Consider the following 24,572-nt stretch of genomic DNA (forward strand, 5'->3'; position numbering starts at 1 on the left):
GAAAAAATAGAGTTAAAATGCAAAAAATGGTGAGACAAAGATGGACACTACATATTAGTGAAAGGGATAATCTTTCAAGAAGAATGAACAATCATAAACATTTATGCTCCTAACAAGGGCACCTCCAAATACATGAGACAAAGACTGGAAAAACAAAGTGAAAGAAGAGATACCTCAGCAATTAAAGTGGAGGCTTTAATACACCACTATCAACTTTGGACAGAACATCTCAAAAGAGAATCAATAAAGAAACAAAAGCTTTGAACAGTATACTAGATGAGCTGGATCTACTAGATAAATACAGAACATTACACCTGAATACAGCAGGATATACATTTTTCTCAAGTGCACATGGATCATTCTCCAAGATAGATCATATGCTAGGCCACAAAGAAAGTCTTAATGAATTCAGAAAGATCAAGATCATACAAAATAATTTCTCTGACCACAGTGGGATGAAGCCAGAAATCTACAAGAGCCAGAGGCCCAGATTTTGAACCAAGATATGGAAATTAAATAGCACACTCTTAGAAAAACATTGGATGAAGGAGGAAACCTCAAAAGAAATTAATAACTACCTTGAAACTAATGGAAATGATAACACAACATACCAAAATTTATGGTATGTAGCAAAAGCAGTACTGAGAGGGAAATTTATAGCTATAAATTCATACATCAAAAAAGAAGAAAGAGCTAAATTGAAGAACTGACTGCATACTTGGAGAAATTAGTAAAAAAACAGAACAAAACAAAATAACCCCACAGGAAGAAGAAAGAAAGAAATAACAAAGATAAGAGCAGAACTAAATGAAGTAGAAAATAAGAAAGCACTTGAAAAGATAAAAAAAAAAACAAGAGCTGGTTCTTTGAGAAGATCAATAAAATTGGCAAACCCTTAGCTAGACAAACAAAGAAAAAAAGAGAAAAGATGCAAATATACAAAATAAGAAATGAAAAAGGAGATAAAACCACTGACCTCACAGAAATAAAGACTATCATAACAGGATACTTTGAAAAACTATATTCCAACAAGGACAATTTAGAGGAAATGGACAAATTCCTAGAAACACATAAGCATCCTATATTGATGAAAGAAGAAATTGACAATCTCAACAAACCAATCACAAGGAAAGAGATAGAGTCAGTCATTTAAAACCTCCCAACTAAGAAGAGCCCTGGGCCAGATGGCTTCATAGTTGCATTGATTGGCTTCAATCTTGCTGAAACTCTTCCAAAAAATAGAAACAGAAAGGACTTTGCCTAACTCATTCTATGATGCCAACATTACCCTAGTACCAAAGCCAAACAAAGAAACCACAAGAAAGGAAAATAACAGACCAATTTCTCTAATGAACCTAGATGCAAAAATCCCCAGCAAAACACTGGCTAATCATATTTAACAACATATTAAGTGAATTATACACCATGATCAAGTGGGACTCATTCTGGGTATGCAAGGATGGTTCAACATAAGAAAATCAATCAATGTAATACACCATACAAGCAGATTGAAGGGGAAAAAATCACATGATCATATCTATGGATGCAGAAAAAACATTTGACAAAATACAGCATCCTTTTAATAAAAACACTGCAAAAGATCAGAATACAAGGAAATTTTCTGAGCATGATAAGGGGTATATGTGAAAAACCCACAGCCAACATCATTTAAATGAGGAAATCCTAAAATCTTTCCTTCTAAAATCAAGAAAAAAACAAGATGCCCACTATCACCCCTTCTATTTACCATTGTCTTAGAAGTACTTGTACAAGCCTTGAGGCAAGAACAAGATATAAAAGGCATCCAAATTGGGAAAAAAAGATTCAAAATTTCATTATTTGCAGATGACATGATCCTGTACATAGAAAACCATGAGACGTCTACAAGAAAGCTTCTAGAACTCATGAATGAGTTTAGTAAAGTAACAGACTTCAGCTCCTACACTCTGATTTATTGGACTTCCCCACTCAGCTAAGATGGAGTTGAAGAAGGACAACCACCACACCATGGAGCCTAGAGTGCCTACAACTGAAAGCAGGAGGATTGCATCCAGTATCCAGGTGGAATCTGAGCCTCCTCTTGACATAGAGGTGCAACGGACACAACCAATCCAGGTCCACAGAGAAAAGGTGGCATTGGAGTGGGAAAAGTGGCCATGGTGGCTGATGGGTATGGGGAATGGGAGGAAGAGATGAGATGTGGAGGCATTTTTGGGACTTGGAGTTGCCCTGGATGGTGCTTCAGGGACAATCACCGGTCATTGTAAATCCTCCCAGGGCCCACTGGATGGAACGTGGGAGAGTATGGGCTATGATGTGGACCATTGACCATGAGGTGCAGAGATGCCCAGAGATGTACTTACCAAATGCAATGGATGTGTCATGATGAAGGGAGCGAGTGTTGCTGGGGGGGGGGGGGGAGTGGTGGGGTGGGGGTGGTGGGGTTGAATGGGACCTCATATTTTTTGAATGTGATATTTTTATAAAATGAATAAAATTAAAAAAAAAGATCAATGTGCAAAACTCAGTAGCATTTCTGTACACCAATAATGAGCAGGCTCAGGGGGAAATCAAGAAACAAATACCATTTACAATAGTACATAAAAAAATCAAATACCTAAGCATAAATTTAAATAAAGACGTAAAAAACTTATACACAGAAAACTACACATCACTGTTCCAGGAAATCAAAGAAGACTTAAATAAATGGAAGAATATTCCCTGTTCTTGGATAGGAAGACTAAATATTATTGAGATGTCTATCCTACCAAAACTGATCTACACATTCAATGCAATCCCAATAAAAATCAACACAGCATTCTTTAATGAACTAGAAAAATTAGCTGTGAAATTTATTTGGAAAGGAAAGAGGCCCCGAATAGCCAAAGACATTGAAAAAGAAAAATGAAATTGGAGGAATACACTACCTGACTTCAAAACATACTACAAAGCTACAATAGTGAAAAAAGCATGATATTTGCACAAGGAGAGACACAGAGTTGAGAGTTCTGATATAGATCCTCATACATACAGTCATATAATATTCAATAAAGCCACCAAACACTCTCAACTGGGAGAGAATGACCTATTCAACAAATGGTGCCTGGAGAGCTGGATATCCATATGTAAAAGAATGAAAGAGGATTACCATCTCACACCTTAAACAAAATTCAACTCAAGATGGATCAAAGACCTAAATATAAGGGCCAAGACCATAAAGACTTTGGAAAGCAATGTAGGGAACCACCCACAGGACCTTGTAATAGGAAATGGCTTCATGAACTTCACACCAAAAGCATGAGCAGCAAAAGAACAAATAGATAAATGGGACTTCCTCAAAATTAAAACCTTCTGCACCTCGAAGGAGTTTGTCAAGAAAGTGAAAAGAGAGCCTATACAATGGGAGAAAATATTTGGTAACCATATATCTGAGAGGAGACTTATAACATGCATATATAAAGAACTCCTATATCTAGAAAATAAAAAGGCAAACAACCCATTTAAAAAATGGGAAAAAGATTTAAACAGACACTTCTCCAAAGACGAAATACAAATGGCTAAAAATCATAGGGAAAAATGCTCCAAATCTCTAGCTATTAAGGAAATGCAAATCAAAACTACAATGAGATACCATCTTACTCCCGTAAGATTGGCAGTTATGAAAAAAACAGAAGACTACAAATGCTGGAGAGGATGTGGTGGAATGGGAATACTCATCCAATGCTGGTGGGAATGCAGAAAGATCCAGCTATTCTAGACGACAGTTCAGCGGTTTCTGAAAAACCTAGCTAGAGATGTGCTATATGACGAGCAATTCCACTGCTGGGTATATACCCAGTAGAACTGAAAACAAGGACACAAACCAATATTGCACACCAATGTTCATAGCAGCATTGTTCACTATTGCCAAAAGTTGGCATCAATCCAAATGCCCATCAACAGATGAATGGATAAATAAAACGTGGTATACATACCATGGCATACTACTCAGCTTTAAGAATGAATACACTACAAACACATGTGATAATATGGATTAATCTTAGAACCTTATCCTGAGTGAAGCAACCCAGGCATTGAAGGACAAATACTACATGGCCTCAATGATACAAAATAAGTAAAACAAGCTGCCTCAGAGAGCTAGAGATTGGATGATAGTCTTAAAGAATTTGGGGGGTAGAGGAAGGCTGCAAGCTGACACCTACATGGGTGAAATCTATAATAAGCTGGAAGTAAGTATTTGTAAAGGGAAGGGATAAAATGGGGGCATAGGGATATCTTTGGGTGGGGCTTTGTGAACTTGAGGGGAGCTAGGGATGGGAGGATGGGTAATATGGCCCAAGAAATTGGGGGGAGGGTGGGGGAACATATGAACATAGGACACTGTCAGGTATGTGGTTGAGAGTATAATGTTAAGAAAACTTTTTCAAAAGTATAATAAGGAAAGTTTCCTCTTTAAGATGCTTAAAGGGGAGAATATGACACAGGACAGGCTTCTAGGGAATGTGTGAGTGCTCATTTTGTGATAGTGGGTTATATCATTGGATATAGACCCATACAATGAGAGTGAAGGTATGCCAACATCCTGGGGAGGACTGATGTTCTCAAATAGAGGGAATTGTATCTCTCAAGAGAAATGGTGGCTCCCAATGCATTAGGGCAGTTGAACATGTCAAGCCCTCAACATTGTTGCAAGTATCTCTGAACATGGCCCTTTAAGCAATGAAGATTGATTGTCACTGTGGGCCCTGAGGGGAGAAGGAAAGAGGTATTGAATAGATGGAATCAATGTAACTGTAGGGCAATGGAAGTTTTCCACAAGATTATGCATGGATGAATATAGGACATGTTAAGTTACATCAAAAATGTATAAGGGTCTGTAGGCTAAAATGTAAATCATAATGTAAAACATAAGATAATAAAAATTTAGAAAATTGTATAGTCTAAAATATAAACCACAATGTAAACCCAAGTGTAACCTTGTTTGAAAGCTATTGTCTCAATATGTGCACATCAGTTGCAGTAAATATAGTATGAACATGTTAAAAAGATTATTGCTGGGGGAGGGAAAAAGTGTTTTATGTTGGATATATGGGAGTACCATATACTGTATATATTGAATTACTGTGATCTAAAACTTTTAAGACAAGCCTAATAATTAGTGGAAAAAAAAGAGAAAGAAAGGATGTAGACACTGAGGAAGAGACGGAAGAAGTTGCCTTGCCAATTTGCACACAGGGCAACACTTATTCCAGTGATGGAAGGCAAATCATCAAAAACAAAGCTTTTGCATTTTAAAATTTTTGGTACCCCAATTTATTTTTACCTTAATTTTTCTAAGTTAGTATGTATTCTATATCTAACCGTTAAACTCATCACTATATTCCATTTTACTATTAATGGAACCTGGCAATATATTAGGCTTCATTAGTGAAGAAGTTTTGGGCCACAGAGAGATTCAACTATGGCAGTAGAGGAACACTGGTGTGGGGTGTTATTGATGAGGGGCACATGATTGGGAGTTCTCCAGGGCATGTACATAGGGCACATAAAAATGTTTGGAGATATGTTGGGTATTTTCATAGTAGTTACAGTTGCAAATGACACCTGAGGGAGTCCTGAGTTCCTATCAGAGCTCTATCATATTCCCCAATGGAACAGCAACAATCCCTCAAGTGCAATGGCAAAGATCAATGAAGAAGGAAAGTCCTGTTATGAGCCCTTCATACTGATGTCTATGCTTATGAGCCTTTGTGCCTGAAATATGAACTAGGCCTAGACCTGCAGGGTGCCTAAGAGTTACCTCCTGAGAGCCTTCGTGTTGCTTAAATATTGCCACTCTCTAAGACAAACTCAGCATGTAAATGCACTACCTTCCCTGCAGCATGGGACATGACTCCTAGGGATGATCCTCCCTGGCACTGAGGGATTACTAAACCACTAAATGTTGATGAAACTAGAAAGAGACCTTGAATAAAAGTGTCAACTCAGACCAGCAGAATATCTCAGCCTACATGTAGGATTATCGGGTAATAACTGCTTTTTGACCTTGAATAAAAGGAGGAAATGGCAAAGTCAAATGAGTTTATATGGTTAAGAAAAAATAATTAGATTATCAGAGAGTTCGCATTTACACATGCCTCATAAGGACCACAAAGACAGCCAAAGTAGATACAACCTCAGGTACTCGTTCTCCCAAGGGCTACAGAGATCAACAGGTTCTATGGTCATGGCAGATGACTTTGGAGTTCTGTGCAATGTCAGTGGGCCCTATTTTGGAATTTGTGTTTTTGAGTGTGATGGATCTGGACTCAGATGTAACCTTTCTACACATGCCTCTTTTGTCACTTTTATTGTACCTGTGATTGGAACCAGGGTTGATGCATACTCAGGGGACTTGAATCTGAGGACTGTCCATGTGCCAGCTGAGCCTTAAGCTTCAGCAGAGTTGCAATGCCTATTCTCTTTTTGTTGGACTTACCCAGGTCAGCTAACAGGGAGGTGAAGATGGCCAACCACCACACGATGGCACCAAGAGTGTCTACAACTACAAGCAGGAGAATTGCATCTATCATCCATGTGGAATCTAAGACCCCTTCCTTTTTTAAAAAAGATTTATTTATTCATTCATTCATTCACTCATTCATTTATTTTTCTCCCCTTCCCCCCCTGCCCTCCCACCCCCCTGCCCCACCCCAGTTGTCTGTTCTCTGTGTCTATTCGCTGCATTATCTTCTTTGTTCACTTCTGTTGTTGTCAGCAGCACAGGAATCTTGTTTCTTTTAGTTGCGTCATCTTGTTGTGTCACTTCCCCATGTGGGTGGCGCCATTCTTAGGGAGGCTGCACTTCCTTTTGCGCTGGGCGGCTCTCCTTATGAAGTGCACTCCTTCTGCGTAGGGCTCCCCTACGCAGGGGACACCCCTGCTTGGCATGGCACTCCTTGAGCGCATCAGCACAGCACATGGATCAGCTCCACACAGGTCAAGGAGGCCTGGGGTTTGAACCGCAGACCTCCTATGTGGTAGATGGACCCCCTAATCACTGGGCCAAGTCCGCTTCCCTAAGACCCCTCTTGATATAGAGGTGGAGTGGACATCACCATCTCAGTATCCACAGGATGGAGGAATAAAACATGAATTAGAGTGGACTTACTGCTATTCTGCTATAAAACTATTGTGACTAGTAATGGAAGAAATCATAGCATTCATGGGAGAAGTGGCCATGGTAGTTACTGAGGGCAGGGAGAGAGAAGAAGAGATGTGATGTGGGGGCATTTTTGAAACTTGGAGTTGTCCTAAATGATATTTCAGTGACAGATGCTAGATATTATATATCCTGCCAAAACCCACTGAATGTACTGGGGGAGAGTGTGAACTACAGTGTAAACTATCATCCATGTGGTGGAGCAGTGCTACAAAATGTGTTCCCTGAGTGTGGTGAATGTGCCACAGTGATGGAGGTTGTTGATGTTGGAGGAGTGGGGGAGGAGATATATGGGAACCTCTTATATTTTTAATGTAACTTTTTTATGATCTATGTATCTTCAAAAATATACAATTTACAAAAATGATAGTGTGGAGTGTGGGGGAGTGGGTTATATGGGATCCTCATGTTTTTCAATACAACATATTGTGTGATCTATTAACTTTTAAAAAAAGATAATTAAAAAATAAAGAAAAAACAACAACAAAATACAGGGAAGCAGATGTAGGTCAAGCATTTGAGCACCTGCTTCCCATGTATGAGGCACCAGATTTAATCCCCAGTACCTCCTAAAAAAAAAAACTACAAATGAGAAAACCAATTCTCTTTGGGGAGTGGATGTAACTCAATGGTTGAGCACCTGATGCCCATGTATGAGGTCCTGGGTTCAAACCCTGGTATCTCAAAAATAAAAGCTAAAATAATATAAAAACAGAAAACAAGTGTTGGGGAGGATATGGAGGAATAGGAATATTTATCCACTTCTGTTGGGAATGTAGAAAGGTGCAGCCACATTTGAAGACTGTTGGTTTTCAGGAAGCTAAGTAATGAATTGCCATATGATTTGGCAACTCCATTACTAGGAATATACCCAGAAGAATTGAAAGAATTATATAAACATATACGTACACACATGTTCATTGTGGCATATTCACAATTGTCAAAATTTGGAAGCAACCCAGGTGTCCATTAATGGATGAATGGCTAACAAAAGGTGTATGTTAAATGGAGTATTACACAGCTGTAAGAAGAAATGAGCTTTTGACACATGGGACAAAAAGGATAAACCTCGAAGACCTTATGTTACGTGAAGTAAGCCTGTCACTAAAAGATAAATACTGCATGATCTCACTGATATGAACAAGAGGTATTGAGCAGACTAAGTGATGTAGAGTGTGGAAGATAGGTTACCAGGAGATAGAAAGGGAGCAGAGAGTAGTCAGCTGATACTAATTTTTGGCAGAACCTATTATAAGGTAGAGGGTGGCAGTTTGGCAGTGAATGGGAGATATTGAAGTGCAGTGTTCTGAGTGGGGTTGATGGTGCTGGAGTTTGAATGTGAGTGGGCTTGAGGGATTGGTTGGCCCATCCATGGAGCTGGGAGAAGGGCTGGAGGAAGGAACAAGTGAACTCTGGGGAGGATGCAGACTGTGACTGAGAATACAATTGTGCAGCTGTTTTATGGTATATATGGCAGGAGACAGTAATCAATGCAGAGTATCAGTGACAAGGGAATGTGTAGGGATGGGCACACCTAGGGCATGTCTCCATGGAATATGAATGTGTTCAAGTTGTCATAGAGTGTTATTCCAGTGGGTGGAGACCCACACAATAACCAAGAAAATATTAAACTTCCATCCTGGGGATGTTCTCAATTTGATGGCAAGAATCTCTAGGCTACATATGCAGTGCTTAAGAAAAGGAAAACAGACCAATATGGCAAAACTATAATATTTAATTGATTGTACTTAAAGACCTTATTCTTGTAAAACTGAAACTTAGCCTAATAATAACTACTGCCTAAGAGTTACTTCCTCAAAACCTAAGCTAAACTCAGAAAATTAACTCATTACCTTCCCTGTGACATGAGCTATGGCTCCTGGCGATGAGCCTCCCTGGCACCAATGGATTAATACCAAACACCAACCAATGATGCATTTGGAAAAAGACCTTGACCAAAAGGGGGAAATCATTAAATACAAAAGTTTCTATGGCTAAGAGGGTCCAAAGCATGTTGGGAAGGTATTTCAGAGGTTACACATATGCACAGCTCAGGTAGATCTCCCTAACTGCCACAGTAAACAAAACCAAAACAGGGGAGCTCCCAAGGGCCCTAGAGACACCCAGATACTATAGGCAAGGCACACAACCCCTTAAAATCAGCACCCCTTGGGTGGGCTTTATAATAATCTATTTCCCCAATGTAGCATTGTTAGACTCCTTTATAATTACCCTGTGATGATTTCTCTACCCCTCTTACTTGAACCTACCATTAGCAGGATACCATTAAATATATATCCCAGAGCCTTACATCATCAGTCTATTCACATGCCATTTGAGCCATGAATCTCAGCAAATTTGCAGCCAACACCCACCCTCCAGTTTATTGGACTCACCCAGCTAACAAAATCAGGATGATGGATAATCCTCATCTCTCCCAAAAAAGAGTATCTAGAACTGCAAGCAAAGCAGTTCCTTCCATCTGCCTCTTAAGATCTAACACCCCTCTCATCTAAAGCAGAGTGGACATCACCATTCCCAAATTCCCAAGTTTTAGAAATGAACAAAATTAAGAGAGTGATATAACCATGGACCAAAATCGACTTACTATTATTGTTGTAATGGAAGAACTTATAACACTGATATAAAGATAGCAGTGACCTGAGTGTATAGAGAGGAAGGAAAGAATAATTTGAATATAGGGCCTTTTTAGGGCATTGGTATTGTTGTTCATGATATTGCAGTGATGGATACAGGGCATGATACATTTTGTCAAATTTTATAAAACTGAACAATCAAAAGTGTTAGTAGTAATATAAACTATAGACCTTAATTAGCAGCAATTTTTCAAAGTTTGTCCATCAAATGAAACAAATATATCACAATGATGTAAGATGCTATGAATAGGTAAAATTGTGTGTGACAGTGGGGTATATGGGAAACACCTATATATTCAATGTAACTATTATGTAACCTAAGAATTTTCTATAAAGTTTATTCTAAGGGAAAAAGTATGATAGCACCATCATTGATTATACTTGCTTGATGGATTTTATTTGTGTAAATATGTCTGTTAAACCACTATTTAAAAATAAGAAAAGAAAGCACAACATGAATGGAATATCCATGCTGAACATCCATATATCGAAGTTACCATGATTGCTGGATCCACCAAAGAACAGGACACAGAAGCCCAACACAAACGCAAGAATGAGCCAAAACATGAGGACTCACTCTAGAAGATGCCTAGGGTAGAGACACAAAGCATTCATGCTATTCCTGACAGTGAGCCAAGACCATACAGCATGGTGTGTTGGGCCATATCAGTTGGGGCTTAGGTTCTGCATGGGAGTGGCAACTTGACCACATTGGACTTCATATCAGTCTTGGGTTCCAACGGTGTCTCATGACACCTTAGACACATACTCCAGATATGAGACACCAATTCATGTGTATCATATAGATGCCAGGATCACTGATGGAGAAACAGCTAGGCTACATGATCTCAAATACAAGACTCCAATCATATAAATGTATCTTGTTTACAGTGCATGATACCCAACAAAGTACATGTTCCCATTGCCTGATATTGGCTGAAATAGTCCTTATGACCTTAAAGTAAATGGAGTGGTAAAACATTGGAACAGATGACTGAAGGAACAACTCTACAAAGTTCTTCAGGAAAAACAATTTATTGGCTGGGGCCCATGTCTTTAAAGTTATTTGGACATTTGAATACTGCATTCTGGTGGAAGAGAAGCATGGCACTGCAACATATGTGGGCAAATACTGAGCTCTGAGTTGGTGGAGTTGCAGGCACTTGCCTGGTTAGGCTACACCATTGGAAAGGAATCCTAATCTCAGTGTACTCTATTGAGAACACAATCCCTGGGCATGATTTGTGATTTAGGCAGTAGTTACTTCAAGGACCTCCCGATTCAAACCTGGAGTTGATATAGGTGCCTCCCTCTGTGCTACATGTGAAACAGGAACAGAATGCCAAGACACTTTGTTCCTCTGGTTGCATATGGGACTTCTGGCCTTTCAGTACAGGTGACAATATCATGGACTATCAAATTTGTTCAAGATATGTCACCCTCCCCCCCAGATTGGATGATTAAGGCTGGAAGGTATGGTTTAAACAAAGGCAATGGATCCTGAGAAATTGTGGTTCCAGAGTTCTGACAGACAGCCTGGGTGAACATATCTTGCCAATCCTCTCCTCAAAATATTGGGCAAGATTATCTTGACCCACAGAAGTTAAGGGGAGATGTGTTAAATGATATTTTCTCTTTCTCTCCCCAGGTTATCTCACTATGATGGGCAACACTCTCACCCACTGGCACCAATGATACAGACTTTTCTGGAGCCACAAACCTAAGCACCTCTCAGTTGTCAGCATTTGGTCGTCATTTCAAACCCTTTCAAGCCAAACTGTCAAATAGGTGGACCACACAGATCTGATGGTACAAACTAGGGTCTCAAGGAAATCTCTCTCTATAAACAGGTTAGACTTCACTGGCCATAGGAGATGTCATCTGAAGACAAACATCTCCCCATTGAGTGCCCCAAACTTGGCGGAGAAATGCTTCCTATAGTGAAACCCTAAATTTTACCAGGGCATCCTTTGGAGAAGTTCCTAATGACTTCGTTAATAAAATGGTGTAGCTTGATCCTGAGAATTGTTTCTTTTGAGCCCACCTATATTTAATGTTACTATGGTCAACAAAACTCTTGCAGGACATACAAAAAGTAGTCAAATATACACTAACTGCTGCCTACAGAAGGTGCATTGGAGAATGCAATATGCTGAAGAAACAAGGACACACTTAGAGGCCATCTCCAGCTCTTAACTACCCATAAACCTACACTGGAACAGAGTTGGCATCCCTGGAAGATGGGCCATAATGGAATTTTTCACATGCTCTTTGGACCCTTTGTGTTGTGCAGATAATAAAGTGTTCATTTACTAGAAGTTAATGTGCCAGAACCTGTGTTTGGTGATGCCCTGGAAAGCAACTTGCTCCACAGAGTGCATGGGGAAATATGAAATAAAGTGGGTTGGTTTTTTCTCTATTCTTTTTATGGCACTTGCATTCCTTTTGTACAGGTGCATCTTGGACAAAACAGTACTGGTGTCTTTGTAGGCTACACAGAAGTTTAACCATGCCCTACAGCCTGGGTAGAGCTAATGGCCTGTGGGAAACTAGGTGGGAAACTAGGGCATGCTCTCTACATCCTTTGGAGGAAGGATGACAATAAATTGGACTTTAAGAATCCCCTCATAAATTACAGGAAGTTGGCTGGCTGGATCATGCTGAAACCAATGAGGGTGATTTTCCACCACCTGGTGTAAACTCTGCTGGTTCATGACTTCTTTTGTCTCTTTTCATTCTGTAACCAGGCATACCTTCATTCATGGCACACAGAATTACTTGTCATTATTCAGCAGATTATTAGAACTGAAGATGGAGATCCAGAGGCAAAAATGAAATCACGTTTTACAGAGGAGACATGGGATATGAAAGATAGGTATGGAGAAAAGCCTCGGGAGGATCTTCCCTCTTATTGTTTTAACTTTACAATATTGGAACCACTACAACCCTTATCAAAGAGATTGAATGGAGGAGCATTGACTGGTTTGCATCTAAGCTATTCCTCCAACAAACTCTCAGACAGTTGAAGTTAAGGGGGGAAGTTGGGGGTGGGAAGGGAGGAAGTCTCTGTGTAGCTGCCATCTCCATTTAACAGTCTTTTAGGGAGTCAAATCAGCATTTACCACTTAGGGTGCCTTCCCCGACTGCAAACCAATACAGGGAATAGTGAGAAGGAAGCTGTTATCGTGATCAGACAACTGGGTTTAGGTCTTGAATATTCAAACTCTGGTAAGGGATTTAGCCCCTACCAGATTCTTAGTTTATGATAGAACACTGATTTTATTAGAAAGAACCCTCCTGAGTGATTGTCAAGATGGTTCTGCATTGCACCCCAGATAGTCCCCTTGGAAGTACTAATGAACAGGGCTATCATGCCCTTCATGCTCCACACTAAGAGTGTGGCCACTGAGGTACCTGAAAAAGAGGATAGATTTGTGGGCAGTAGGATCATGCCTATTAAACCAGCAAGTAATGAGATGTGCAGGATGGGTCAGCAGCAGTCATTTCTTGGGACCTTCAATTACCAATCAATGTTCTTGTAGCTACTAGAGCAAAGGGACCCTACTGCCTACCACTCTAGCTTCTTTTTCAATTATGTCAGTGGCCATACTCTTAGTGTGGAGCAGGGGGAGGCATGATAGATGTGTTCAGTAGTGCTTCCTAGGGGAATCCCTGGGGTGAGGAGAAGAACCATCTTGTCACCATAGCTGTGATCTCCAATGGAGAACTGTGGGAAAAATATCAACTAGAAATAGGGTCATTGGCTCAATAGAAACAATCTTCCCCATGCTGTTCCCTCCTCTCAATCCCTGTATATGAACAGAGGAGGGGGAGAAAATTGGAGATCTCATGCTTCTACCTTCAGTTCTGACTGAGGATTTTGAACCCTGGGAGAGACCTCTCTGCCAGCATTTATAACCAAATCGAAAATAACCTATGGTTGGGGACAGGAATTCCAATCATCCCACAGGGACTCTTGTCTATTTGTCCAAATGCAGTACTATTTAGGCACATCAAACAAGCTTTACAACACTTTTGGATACAGGCCCCCAGGTCACTATTATTCCAGATCCAGAAGGGAGGCACTGTGAGGTTTTGGGCATTTTACAAGGGTACGGGGATGGAAGGTTACTGCTACCCTGTGGGTTTGGTCCCTCTGGCCTGGGGTCACATCTGTGCTATTTCCCACTAGGAAATACATTGTCACAATTAATATCCCACAACATTGCCCATCCAAGTATATGTTCCCTAATCCCAAATAATTCTGGCCAATGGTTGGGGGAGATAGGCCCTGCACCCAAAGTGCTCCCACAATCTTGCACTGCCCATCAGTGGTGATACAGTTTTCCTATGGAGAAAAGGACATTTCAGAACTCATAAAAAAGAACTCCCATCTGCAGCTGTCCTCTACTCCATGATCTCTGCCTAAAATTACCTGGTATGGCCGGCAGAAAAGATTAGTAGAGCATAGTGGCTAATTATAGACTGCTGGTGCTTAATGGAGAAGTTCCACCTTTGGGACCTGTGGTCCCAGACTTTGTGACTCATACGAAAGACATAATGTCCTCCACTGGTGTTTGGTATGCAGTTGATCTGGTGAATACCTTTTTTGTCATCCAACTCCAAGAAGACATGTATCGAATTTCTTTCCAATGTCAAGGCCTATCTGAAAGTCTTCACACTTGTGCCAAATGAGTATTTATCCTTGCCCACTATATACCTTGTAGTAGTCAGGGTTCTCTAGGGAACAGAATCAACAGGAGATACCTGTCAACAGTAAGAGATTTTATCAGGGTCTCTTGTGGAAACATGGAGTTGGACAAGTCCAGGTTCCACAGGCAGACTGCAACAAGCAGCTCCAATGAAAATCTAAGGAAAGTTCTTGACACATTCTAAGAGATGGTGGCTGTCCAAAGATGAGCTGGGAAATTCTCTCAATGTTGGAATCACTTCCCCTTTTAAGGCATTCAACTCATTGGGTTAAGCATCACTCATTGCTGATGGCAATCTTCCTGACTGATGTAACTGTAATCAGCTATCTACGATTTGCCACTGCAGTAAAGTCAATAGTGACTAAAGTTCTATAAATGCCCTTGTATTACAGTTGGCCCAGTGCTTGCTTGACTAAACAATTGGGCACAATTACCTGGCCAAGTTGACACAATAGTCTAACCATCACATGCCCCCAAAGGGTGGGTCAGGATTTGAAAAAGCTACCCATGCCCAAGTGACTCTAAGTGTTCCATCATATTGAGAAAATAATGTTAGTGGGCCTGTGTGATGAAGAAATTGCCCAGGGAATGCATGTTTTGGTAACTGGGCCTCAAAATATGGTTGGGCCATAAATTCCAACAAGATACAAGGCCCTGCCCAGAAGACACTTTCTTAGGTAGTAAGTAGCCAGAATTCAGTACTGGACCCCTGACACAATACAAGAAAAATCAATGTCCCGAAAGTCACTCAACTCCAAAAAGGAACGCTGCAGGTTATTAGGAAACACACTTATTGGTGCCAACATATTCCACATTTTTATATCCTTTTGCCACCTCTTTCAGGTCATTCAGAAAGCAGAGCCTCTGATTTTTGGGCCACAAATTTCCCAGACACATCATAGCACTACTCTGTCAAAAATCAACTTCTGGTGTTATCAGACCTTGGTCTAAATAGAAAGGATTACAAAGAGCTCTCAGGTCTACCTTAGGCTAGGAATCCCCATCATATCCTAGGTGCTGTGTATTCAGAGTACTTCCAAAGGCAGTCCCCAAAGACATAGTAAATTCAGCATCATAACTGCCAAGGACACCAGGAAATGAAACATTTTCATGAGTGGGTGGCAAAGATGCCTGTTTTAGTTTGGTAAATGCTGCCAAGGCAATTCACAAGTGTGTTGGCTCTAAAAACATGAATTTATTAGTTTAAAATCTTATAATTCTGAGGCTGTGAAAATGTCCAAACAATCTATCATTGGAGATGACTGAAGGTCAGCTGCTAGTGAACCTGGACTCCTCCCATGTGGTAAGACAAAACAGAAGCTCCACTGGTGTAGGTCTCTGCCTTTGCCTCCAGGCTTACATTCTAAGTTCAGCTATGGGCAATCAGGCACATGGCTTGTCTCTTCCCTCTCCTCAGACCCCTGTCTCTTTCCAACTCTCATTGTCCTCTTTCTGTACCTCTGTGCTCTGTTGATTTCAGCTTCTTGGGATTACTCTGTCTCTGAGCTATTTCTGCATGCACCCTGTTTTCAGTTCTCTCTATATGAAGGACAATGCCAAGGTGGCCAAGATCTTCCCTGGGGATGCCTCATGAAGTAATGGAGTCAATGGCTGCCCTAACTGGATCCAGTGCATTCAAAGGTCCCAAACCCACAGGAGTGGATTAATCTCAAGGTGATATTTTCTGGGATGAAGAAAAAAACCTTCACATTGTCACAACACCCATCAAGGAAGATCCTAGTGCAATACTAGATGAAAGGCCTTCCCTGGGCATCCTGAAGACCCCTGATACTCAGTGCTGGCTCACTGATGGACCTACCAAACTTAAGCCAAATGGCATTATAAATATAATGGAAATGATGAGAAGATATCTTCTTTCTGTTCTCTAAAGTATAGCATTCTGTCTCGATTTAGAGGTGGAGAGGGCATCACCATCCCAGGATCTTCAGGATGGAGGAATTATAGATTAGAGTAGACGTACTGGTATTCTACTATAGAATTACTGTGATTCTAGCAATGGAAGAAATTATATCACTGATATGGGGACAGTGGCCATAGGAGTTGCTGAAGGCAGGGAGAAGTGTGTTATGAGGGCATATTTGGGACTTGGAGCTGTCGTGAAAGATATTGCAGGACACTACATATCCTGCCATAACCTACTGAATGGACTGGGGGAGAATATAAACTACAATGTAAACTATAATCTATACTGTGTAGTAGTGCTCCAAAATGTATTCATCAAATGCAATGAATGTACCACACTAATAAAAGCAGTGATGTGGAAAAAGTGGGGTTTGGGGGAGGTGGCATATGGGGACCTCCTATATTTTTTAAAGTAACATTTTGTGTGATCTATGTACCTTTTAAAAATAAATAAAAATATATTTTAAAAAAGAAAGAAAACAAAGTTGTAGGTACTTACCCTTCTGGTATTTAATCACTGATCAAAAGAAATGCACATAAATTGACCCACTGAACTCAAACACAGGATCATATTCATTTACCCTAGAAAATTCACAAATCAGAGTTTGCACATTCTCCTATCCCCAAGCTCATAACATTTCCCAAACTGATGTCTATAAGAGCCCACAGATATCCAATCCTTTGCCCAAATGCCTCAAATACAATCACTCACAGAAATACAACAGCTGATTCACACAAGCTCCCTAATCTCCTAATAAATGATTTTCCATGGAATACATTTTCCAATATATATTTTTCTGAAAATCCCCAATGGATTTTCCCTATCCTTTCATGCTTTGTGGTTATTCCCAGACTGAGTTTTCTTTAGCATATCAAGGCATGTGTTTGTCTGAATGATACTGCATAGTGAATATGGACCTGGTGTTGCACTCCTTTTATTTAAATGTTAAAATGAGTTTCAGTCATTTTATTTAAAGGTTAGATTATCAATTTAAGATACTACCTTATTCAATTCAGATATAAAATAATTCAAATGTGATCTCTCTGGTTTGTTTTATAAGTTAGAGTGAGAGATGAGAATTATCCACTTTCATTACAATTATAGTCTGAATTCTCCCATGTGGTATATCATGAAATACTCTACTATAGTCTTTACTACATAGACAACATTCATATGGATTCTCTAATGTATGACTTTACCTAACTTAACTGCAGTAGTATGGATGACTACAAGAAATTCCATATTGATTACAAAGATAGTGTTTCTTCAGTATGTGTGCTCTCTGGGGGAGGTTTAAAGTAAAATCTATGGATGGAGTCTCTTCTATATCCAATACCCTTATAGCCTGAGGTCTCTCATTTCAACTAAGGCCAGAATAATGACTGGTGGCTTTTTTACATTGCTTAAATTCATAGGAATTCTCTCCAGTCTGAGTTCTCACATGTTGTCTAAGGTCACAAAAATTAAGCTTTTGCCATGTAAATAATATTCCAATGGTTCCAGCTGAGCATGTATTATCTCATGTTGCCCGAGGCAGAACTATGAGTGATAGCTTTCCTACAGAGTTGACATTCATAGGGTTTCTCTCCAATATGAGTTCTCTAATCTTGTTGAAGATGGGAATGTGAACTGAAAGCTCTTCTGCATAGATGACACTAGCATGGTTTCTCTATAGTATGAGTTCTCTCATATTCTCAAAGATAATTTTGAAGGCTTTCTCACATAGGTGACATTCATTTTTTTTTTTCTACAGTGTGAGTTCTCTCAAGTCTTCAAAGACTAGAACTTTCACTGATGGCTTTCCCACAGAGATGACTTCATAGGGTTTTTCTCCAGTGTGAGTTCTTGCATGTATTCAAAGACTATAATTTCCAATGAAGGCTTTCCCACATAGATTACATTCATGGGGTTTTTCTCCAATGAGTTCTCTCATGTCTTCGAAGACTAGAATTTGCCCTGAAGGTTTTCCCACATAGATGACATTCATAGGGTTTCTCTTTAGTGTGAGTTCTCTCATGACATCGACGATTAGAACTGCGATTGAAGGCTTTCCCACAGAAATGACATCTATAGGGTTTCTCTTCTGTGTGAGTTATCTCATGTTGTTGAAGTTGGGAATGTTCAAAGAAAGCTTTACCGCATAAATGACATTTATGGGATTTTTCTCCAGAGTGAATTCTCTCATGTCTTCGAAGACAAGAACTTTGACTGAAGCTTTTCCCACATAGATTACATTCATGGGGTTTCTCTCTAGTGTGAACTGTCTTATGTATTTGAAGATGAGACCTATGACTGAAGGCTTTCCCGCAAAGATGGCATTCATGGGGTTTCTCACCAGTGTGATTTCTTTCATGTGTTCGAAGATGAGAACTTTGACTGAACATTTCACCACACATACAGCATTCATAGGGTTTTTCTCCAGTGTGAGTTGTCTCATGTTCTCGAAGACGAGAAATTCGACTGAAGGCTTTCCCACATAGATGACATATGTAGGGTTTCTCTCCAGTATGAGTTGTCTTATGTCGTTGGAGATGGGAATGTCGACTGAAAGTTTTTCCACATAGATGACATTCATGAGGTTTCTCTCCAGTGTGACCTCTCTCATGTCTCTGAAGATTAGAAATTTGACTGAAGGCTTTCCCACAAAGATGACATTCATACGGTTTCTCTCCAGTGTGAGTTCTTTGATGTATTCGAAGGTGAGAAGCTTGACGGAAAGTTTTGCCACACAGATAACATTCATAGGGTTTCTCTCCAGTGTGACCTTTCTCATGTTCTTGCAGATAAGAACTTTGACTGAAGGCTTGGGTGAATATCATTTCTATCATTTCTTGATTTTTAAAGGCATGTTTCCTGCCTATAATAATTGGAAAAAAACAATTATTATAGTAAATAGTTCCAGTAGAAATAAGGGAATGAATATGTAAAAAAGTTTCAAATTTCACTGTCATGTGAAACATTCCCACTTAGCTTGGAAAAAAAATATCAAATATATGAACACTCTGGTAAAAGTAAATGGTATAGGACATAATCAGAAAAGATTTTCAGGACTGAAATATGAGAAAAATAAGAAGAATTTGGGATGTCTGGGAGGCAAAAAAAAAAAGGGAAAATATTCCCAGAGTAGGATCAGCATCAGGATAATTATTGAAAGATTAATTGCATTAGCAAATGAATATTCTTTTCCCAAAGTAAGCACCCTTGAATAGAACTTGAGAGTTATGGAACAATGACCACATATGACGTAAATTTCACCAATATGCTTACCTACAGTTCAGAGATCATAACTCACTTAAGGAAAGCAGAAGGTGATACTTTCAAGCATTTACACAGTGTCTTAGACATTTTCTACTGGTGCCCAGGTACTTAGAACTCACCTGGGCTCTGGTTTGGGGGAAGTCCTATACCTTTTCTCCACACTTCTTCTACTTGATCCAATGGGGAAAGCACATCTGATTTGCAGACCTGATATCCTGTTTATAGGAAAAAAATATACCTGAATCTTGAATTCCATTAATAAGAGAAAACTATCTTCAAGTCCATGACAGGTTACCAAAGAACAAGATAAACATGAAAGTCTATAGTTTAACAACACCTTGATCATGGAATACTGACAATATTTCAACAGGAAAGGCTTTAACCTTGATCTTGTGTCCATTTCATTGGGGATCACTGGTTGTTAATTGCATATGCACAATTTCAAAGAGAGATTGCAGAATGCTCTATATTCTAAAAGGGGAGAAATTCCATTATTAATGTATTATGATAAAAAAGAATTATTACAATTCTAAAAATAATCCAGTCATCATAAATTACACAGAATGATCTAAATTCTATGAGAAAAGATATATGTGTTGTTTTTACTACTGTGTTCTAAAGACTCAGTATCATACATGGAGCAAAATATTTATTTCAAAATACTCATTTATTCATTCAAAAATTCTTCATTGATTTTTCAAAGGTGCACTGAGTGTTGGAAATTGAGATTCAAGAAATAAATTAAGTTCTGGCTGGGAAGATTAATTTCTATTGGGGTAAAACAGATGTAAGTAAAAAAGTGAGAAAACAAATTCTACTTAGGCAGTTGTACGCACTATATAATAATATGAAATATTAAAATAAAAAAATAAAAATTTAATATTAGAGAACAGAAAGATTATATATCAATATGGAGAAACTGAGTTAAATAATTGGATAAATAGATAGAAGATGATATATGCTAAATATATAGGTAGATAGCAGATGAATAATTTAAAAACAAGGTAGAGAGAGATAACTATATATAGATGACAATTTTTAAGAGACTCACCCACTGCGACAAGATGGTTGACATTCTCCACCATCACATCTCTGAAAAGCTTTCTCTGCGATGTGTCTAGGAGGGCCCACTCTTCCTCAGTGAAGTCTAAAGTCACATCTTTGAAGGTCACTAACTTCTGAAACAGCACAGAAATTTTTGGGCTCATACAGGGCCATCTTTATGCATTTCCTAAGTGTGATTCTTAAAATGTCAGAACAGAAGAAGAAACTATGTATATTAAGCACAAAATTTTTAAGTTAACTCTTGATGCTGAACTGCAACCTGCCTTTTTGATACACTTACAGACACACATAAACTCAAAATACATCAAACTCCATTGTAAAGGAATATCACATTGCATGTTGTGTGCTATCCACCTGGAAATTTTCCAGTAATTCTGTAATTATGACTAAATGATATTGATTATACAACTTGAAATTGACCATTCACTACTAAAACACTTTTTTTTCCACCAATTTCAAGTAAATCTACAGACTTGTCATAAGGCAAGCAATATACATATGTCATTTTTAAAAATTGAGTATAGATTATTCCCCTGTATAAATGACTTCATTTCTCTCTCATTTATAAAATCACTTAACAATTACCTATGCATAATTGAAAAATCCAATCAGCTAATGTGTGACATGCTCTCTATCTAAATTCAATTCACAGTGCTGTTAGGAAAGCAGTATTAACACCCAGGATAATGTGGATGAATCTTAAAGAATTTATGTCAAGTGAAAGAATACAGTCCCAGAAGGACAATTATTACATGACCTCACTGATATGACTTCAGCAAATTGAACAGACTTCCAGAGATAAAGTATGAAGATAGGTTAAAGACACAGATGGGAGTAGATGGTGGTGACCCCATACCCATACGGGCAAAATCTATGATAAGTTGAAAGGGTGTGGTTGGGCAGTGGATGGGCATGAGAGTAGTGCTGTGATGTGATTGGGTATGACAGTGCTGCTCTGTGAGAGGGAGAATTGGTAGTTGGGTTGGACTACACTTGGAACTGCAGGGAGGGTTAGAGGAAAGAGCAGGTGAACTCTAGCAAATTGTAGGTGTGGCAACTTGAGATTATTTATGAATTCCAAAAAGAGATTATGTTTTTAAATAGGTCTGTACCTCTGGGTGTGATAACACTTTGATTGAATAGGCTTCAGCTGAGATGTCCTTGATTAAATTTTGTTAAGATTTTTGTTTGAAATGATGAATCCCTACCTTCTTTGTTAGCTGATAAAACAGATTCTCACACAGAAGTAGACACACAAGGAGATACACAGAGGATCCTGCACTTGAAATGAGAGATGAGCCTGATAGTTTAGACCTGACCTTGTGAAGAGAATGGAGCAGCTGAGCCCAGAAAGAAATGAGCCTTGGGAAGAGAGATGAGCCTTATGTCAGCCTACAGCTGAAATTGGAAGATGCTGAGGCCACAGAGCATTAAGAAGGTAGAAGGAATGTGGAACCCTCACAGACATTGCCCACCGTCTTGCTTCAATATGTGGAAAATCACTTTGGGTAAGAAAGTACATCTTATGGTACCTCAATTTGGACTATTAAGGGTCTTGTGATTAAGCTTCTACCCCAAACAAATACCCTTCATAAAAGCCAAGAGTTCTGATATGTTGCATCACACCCCTTTTGCAGACTAATGCAGAATTTGGTACCAAAAGACTGTGGTCATGTTTTTTTAAAAAATACAATGGAAAAAAAAACTACAATGGTGGGATGTTCTTTTGACAAATATGGCAGGGAAGGGCTATTGGTATAGGGCATCCATGTGGGATAAGGCACACATGGGGCAGGTCTTTATGGAATATGTAAGTGTTCTTCTCATAGTGTTTTATCTCAGTGGGTGAAGAACCACACAATAATCAAGAAAGTATCAAAACTCCCATCCTGGGGAGTCCAGTTCAATTAGAGGGACAAGAACTCCTTGAGAATATAGGCACTGCATAATAAAATGAAACAGACAAATATATCAAGCCCTCAATATTACTGAAAGTAACTATGAATCTGATTCTTCAAAAATTGGAACTTAGCAGTTGCCATAGGTTCAGAAGGTGGGGGGGATTAAAATACATGGAAAATAGGGCAAATTTAGTGCAATAGAATTGTTCTGCATAATCTTGCAGTAACAGATACAGGCTGTTTTAAATTTCATCAAAACCTATAAAAGTAAATGGTACAAAATATAAACCATAATGCAAAATTATTGACCATGTTTACTAGCAATGCTTCAATATATGTATATCAATTGTAAGAAACATATCATACACATGTAAAGTGTTATTATTATGGGAGAGTGGAAAATGGTGAAGGTGTTGGATATATGAGAATCTCCTATATTTTCTATGGGACTTTTTTGAAACCTAAAGTTTCTTTGAAGATAAAATGTAAAAAATAAGACACTGGGGAAACATACAGAAGAAAATCTCACTGCACATACAAGATAACAGATCTTATAGTGATGAAAGACACAATGTACTAAAAGTTTTTCTTTCTTTTTTCTTTTTATATTGTTATTAAATTATTGTTTTATTTTGTTTTCTTAATAAAAATGGATGAAAGTGAGACATTATTATTCCATTATAGACTTACTTGTCTAGCAATGGAAGAACTTTTACCAATGATGCAAAACTACCAGAGGTTCTGAGGAAAGGGAGAGAGAAGAATATGTAACATGGGGCACTTTTGGGACTTTGGGGTTGTCATGCATGACACAGCAATGATGGATACAGGCCATTATACATTTTGTAATACCCTTTAAAATTATGTGAGCAGAGTGTAAATTATAATGTAAACAATAGTCCATGGATAGTAGCAATGCCTCAATATGTTTTCATCAATTGTAAGAAATGTACCTCACTAATAAAAGATGTTAATGTAGGAAATGCAGGAGCAGGAGCGTTGGGGCATATCGGAATCTCCTATATATTTTTAAATTAATATTTATGCAATCTAAAGCTTCTTTAAATTAAAATAATTTTTTTAAAAAACTATTATTCATAAAAATTATAGGGAACTTTGAAGAAATATCCAGAATTCTGCAGAATTGAACAGGTTGCATACAGAATCAAGGGCCAATAAGTTCTGTCTCCCTCAAATCTATATAACACGGCATCCATTATCAGGTAGAAATAAAGGTGGTTCAGGTGGCGGACTTGGCCCAGTGGTTAGGGCATCTGTCGACCACATGGGAGATCTGCGGTTCAAACCCTGGGCCTCCTTGACCCGTGTGGAGCTGGCCCATGTGCAGTGCTGATGCACACAAGGAGTTGCCGTACCATACAGGGGTGTCTGCCACATAGGGGAGCCCCACATGCAAGGAGTGCACCCCATGAGGAGGGCCGCCCAGTGCTAAAGAAAGTGCAGCCTGCCTCAAAATGGCGCAGCCCACACGGAGAGCTGACACAATAAGATGATGCAACCAAAAGAAACAAAGACTCCTGTGCCACTGACAACACCAAAAGCAGACAAAGAAGATGCAGCAAATAGACACAGAACAGACAATTGGGGTGGGTAGGGAAGGGGAGAGAAATAAATAAATAAATAAATAAATAAATAAGTCTTAAAAAAATAAAAAAGATGGTTCAGAATCACAGGCCAAGGATCCTAACATCTGATCTATGGAAAAATGTCCTTAGTTCATTACTGTGGTAAGACACCTCCCATTTTCAACATTTTCTGGGGCCAACACACATTTTCATTATATCTCTTGTATCTTCATCTTATCTGTCTATTAAACAATGAAAGAAGCAACTG

General features: G+C 39.0%; 1 protein-coding gene across 2 annotated transcripts in view; it reads right to left on the reverse strand.

Annotated features, from left to right (window-relative positions):
- Positions 1-16,978: 16,978 nt before the first annotated feature.
- Positions 16,979-24,572, reverse strand: part of LOC101422232 (zinc finger protein 596-like) — a 49,429-nt gene continuing 41,835 nt past the window's right edge. For both annotated transcript variants that reach the window (XM_012530419.4, XM_023582638.3), the window contains 3 exons: positions 20,804-20,930; positions 19,872-19,967; positions 16,979-19,351 (listed from right to left, as the gene is read on the reverse strand). In XM_012530419.4, the coding sequence (XP_012385873.1) occupies positions 18,396-19,351; positions 19,872-19,967; positions 20,804-20,930 (1,179 nt within the window). In that variant the 3' untranslated portion in view covers positions 16,979-18,395. The remainder of the gene's footprint in view (positions 19,352-19,871; positions 19,968-20,803; positions 20,931-24,572) is intronic.

The sequence above is a fragment of the Dasypus novemcinctus genome, chromosome 16, assembly GCF_030445035.2.
Source record: "Dasypus novemcinctus isolate mDasNov1 chromosome 16, mDasNov1.1.hap2, whole genome shotgun sequence".
In the NCBI taxonomy this organism is placed as follows: domain Eukaryota; kingdom Metazoa; phylum Chordata; class Mammalia; order Cingulata; family Dasypodidae; genus Dasypus; species Dasypus novemcinctus.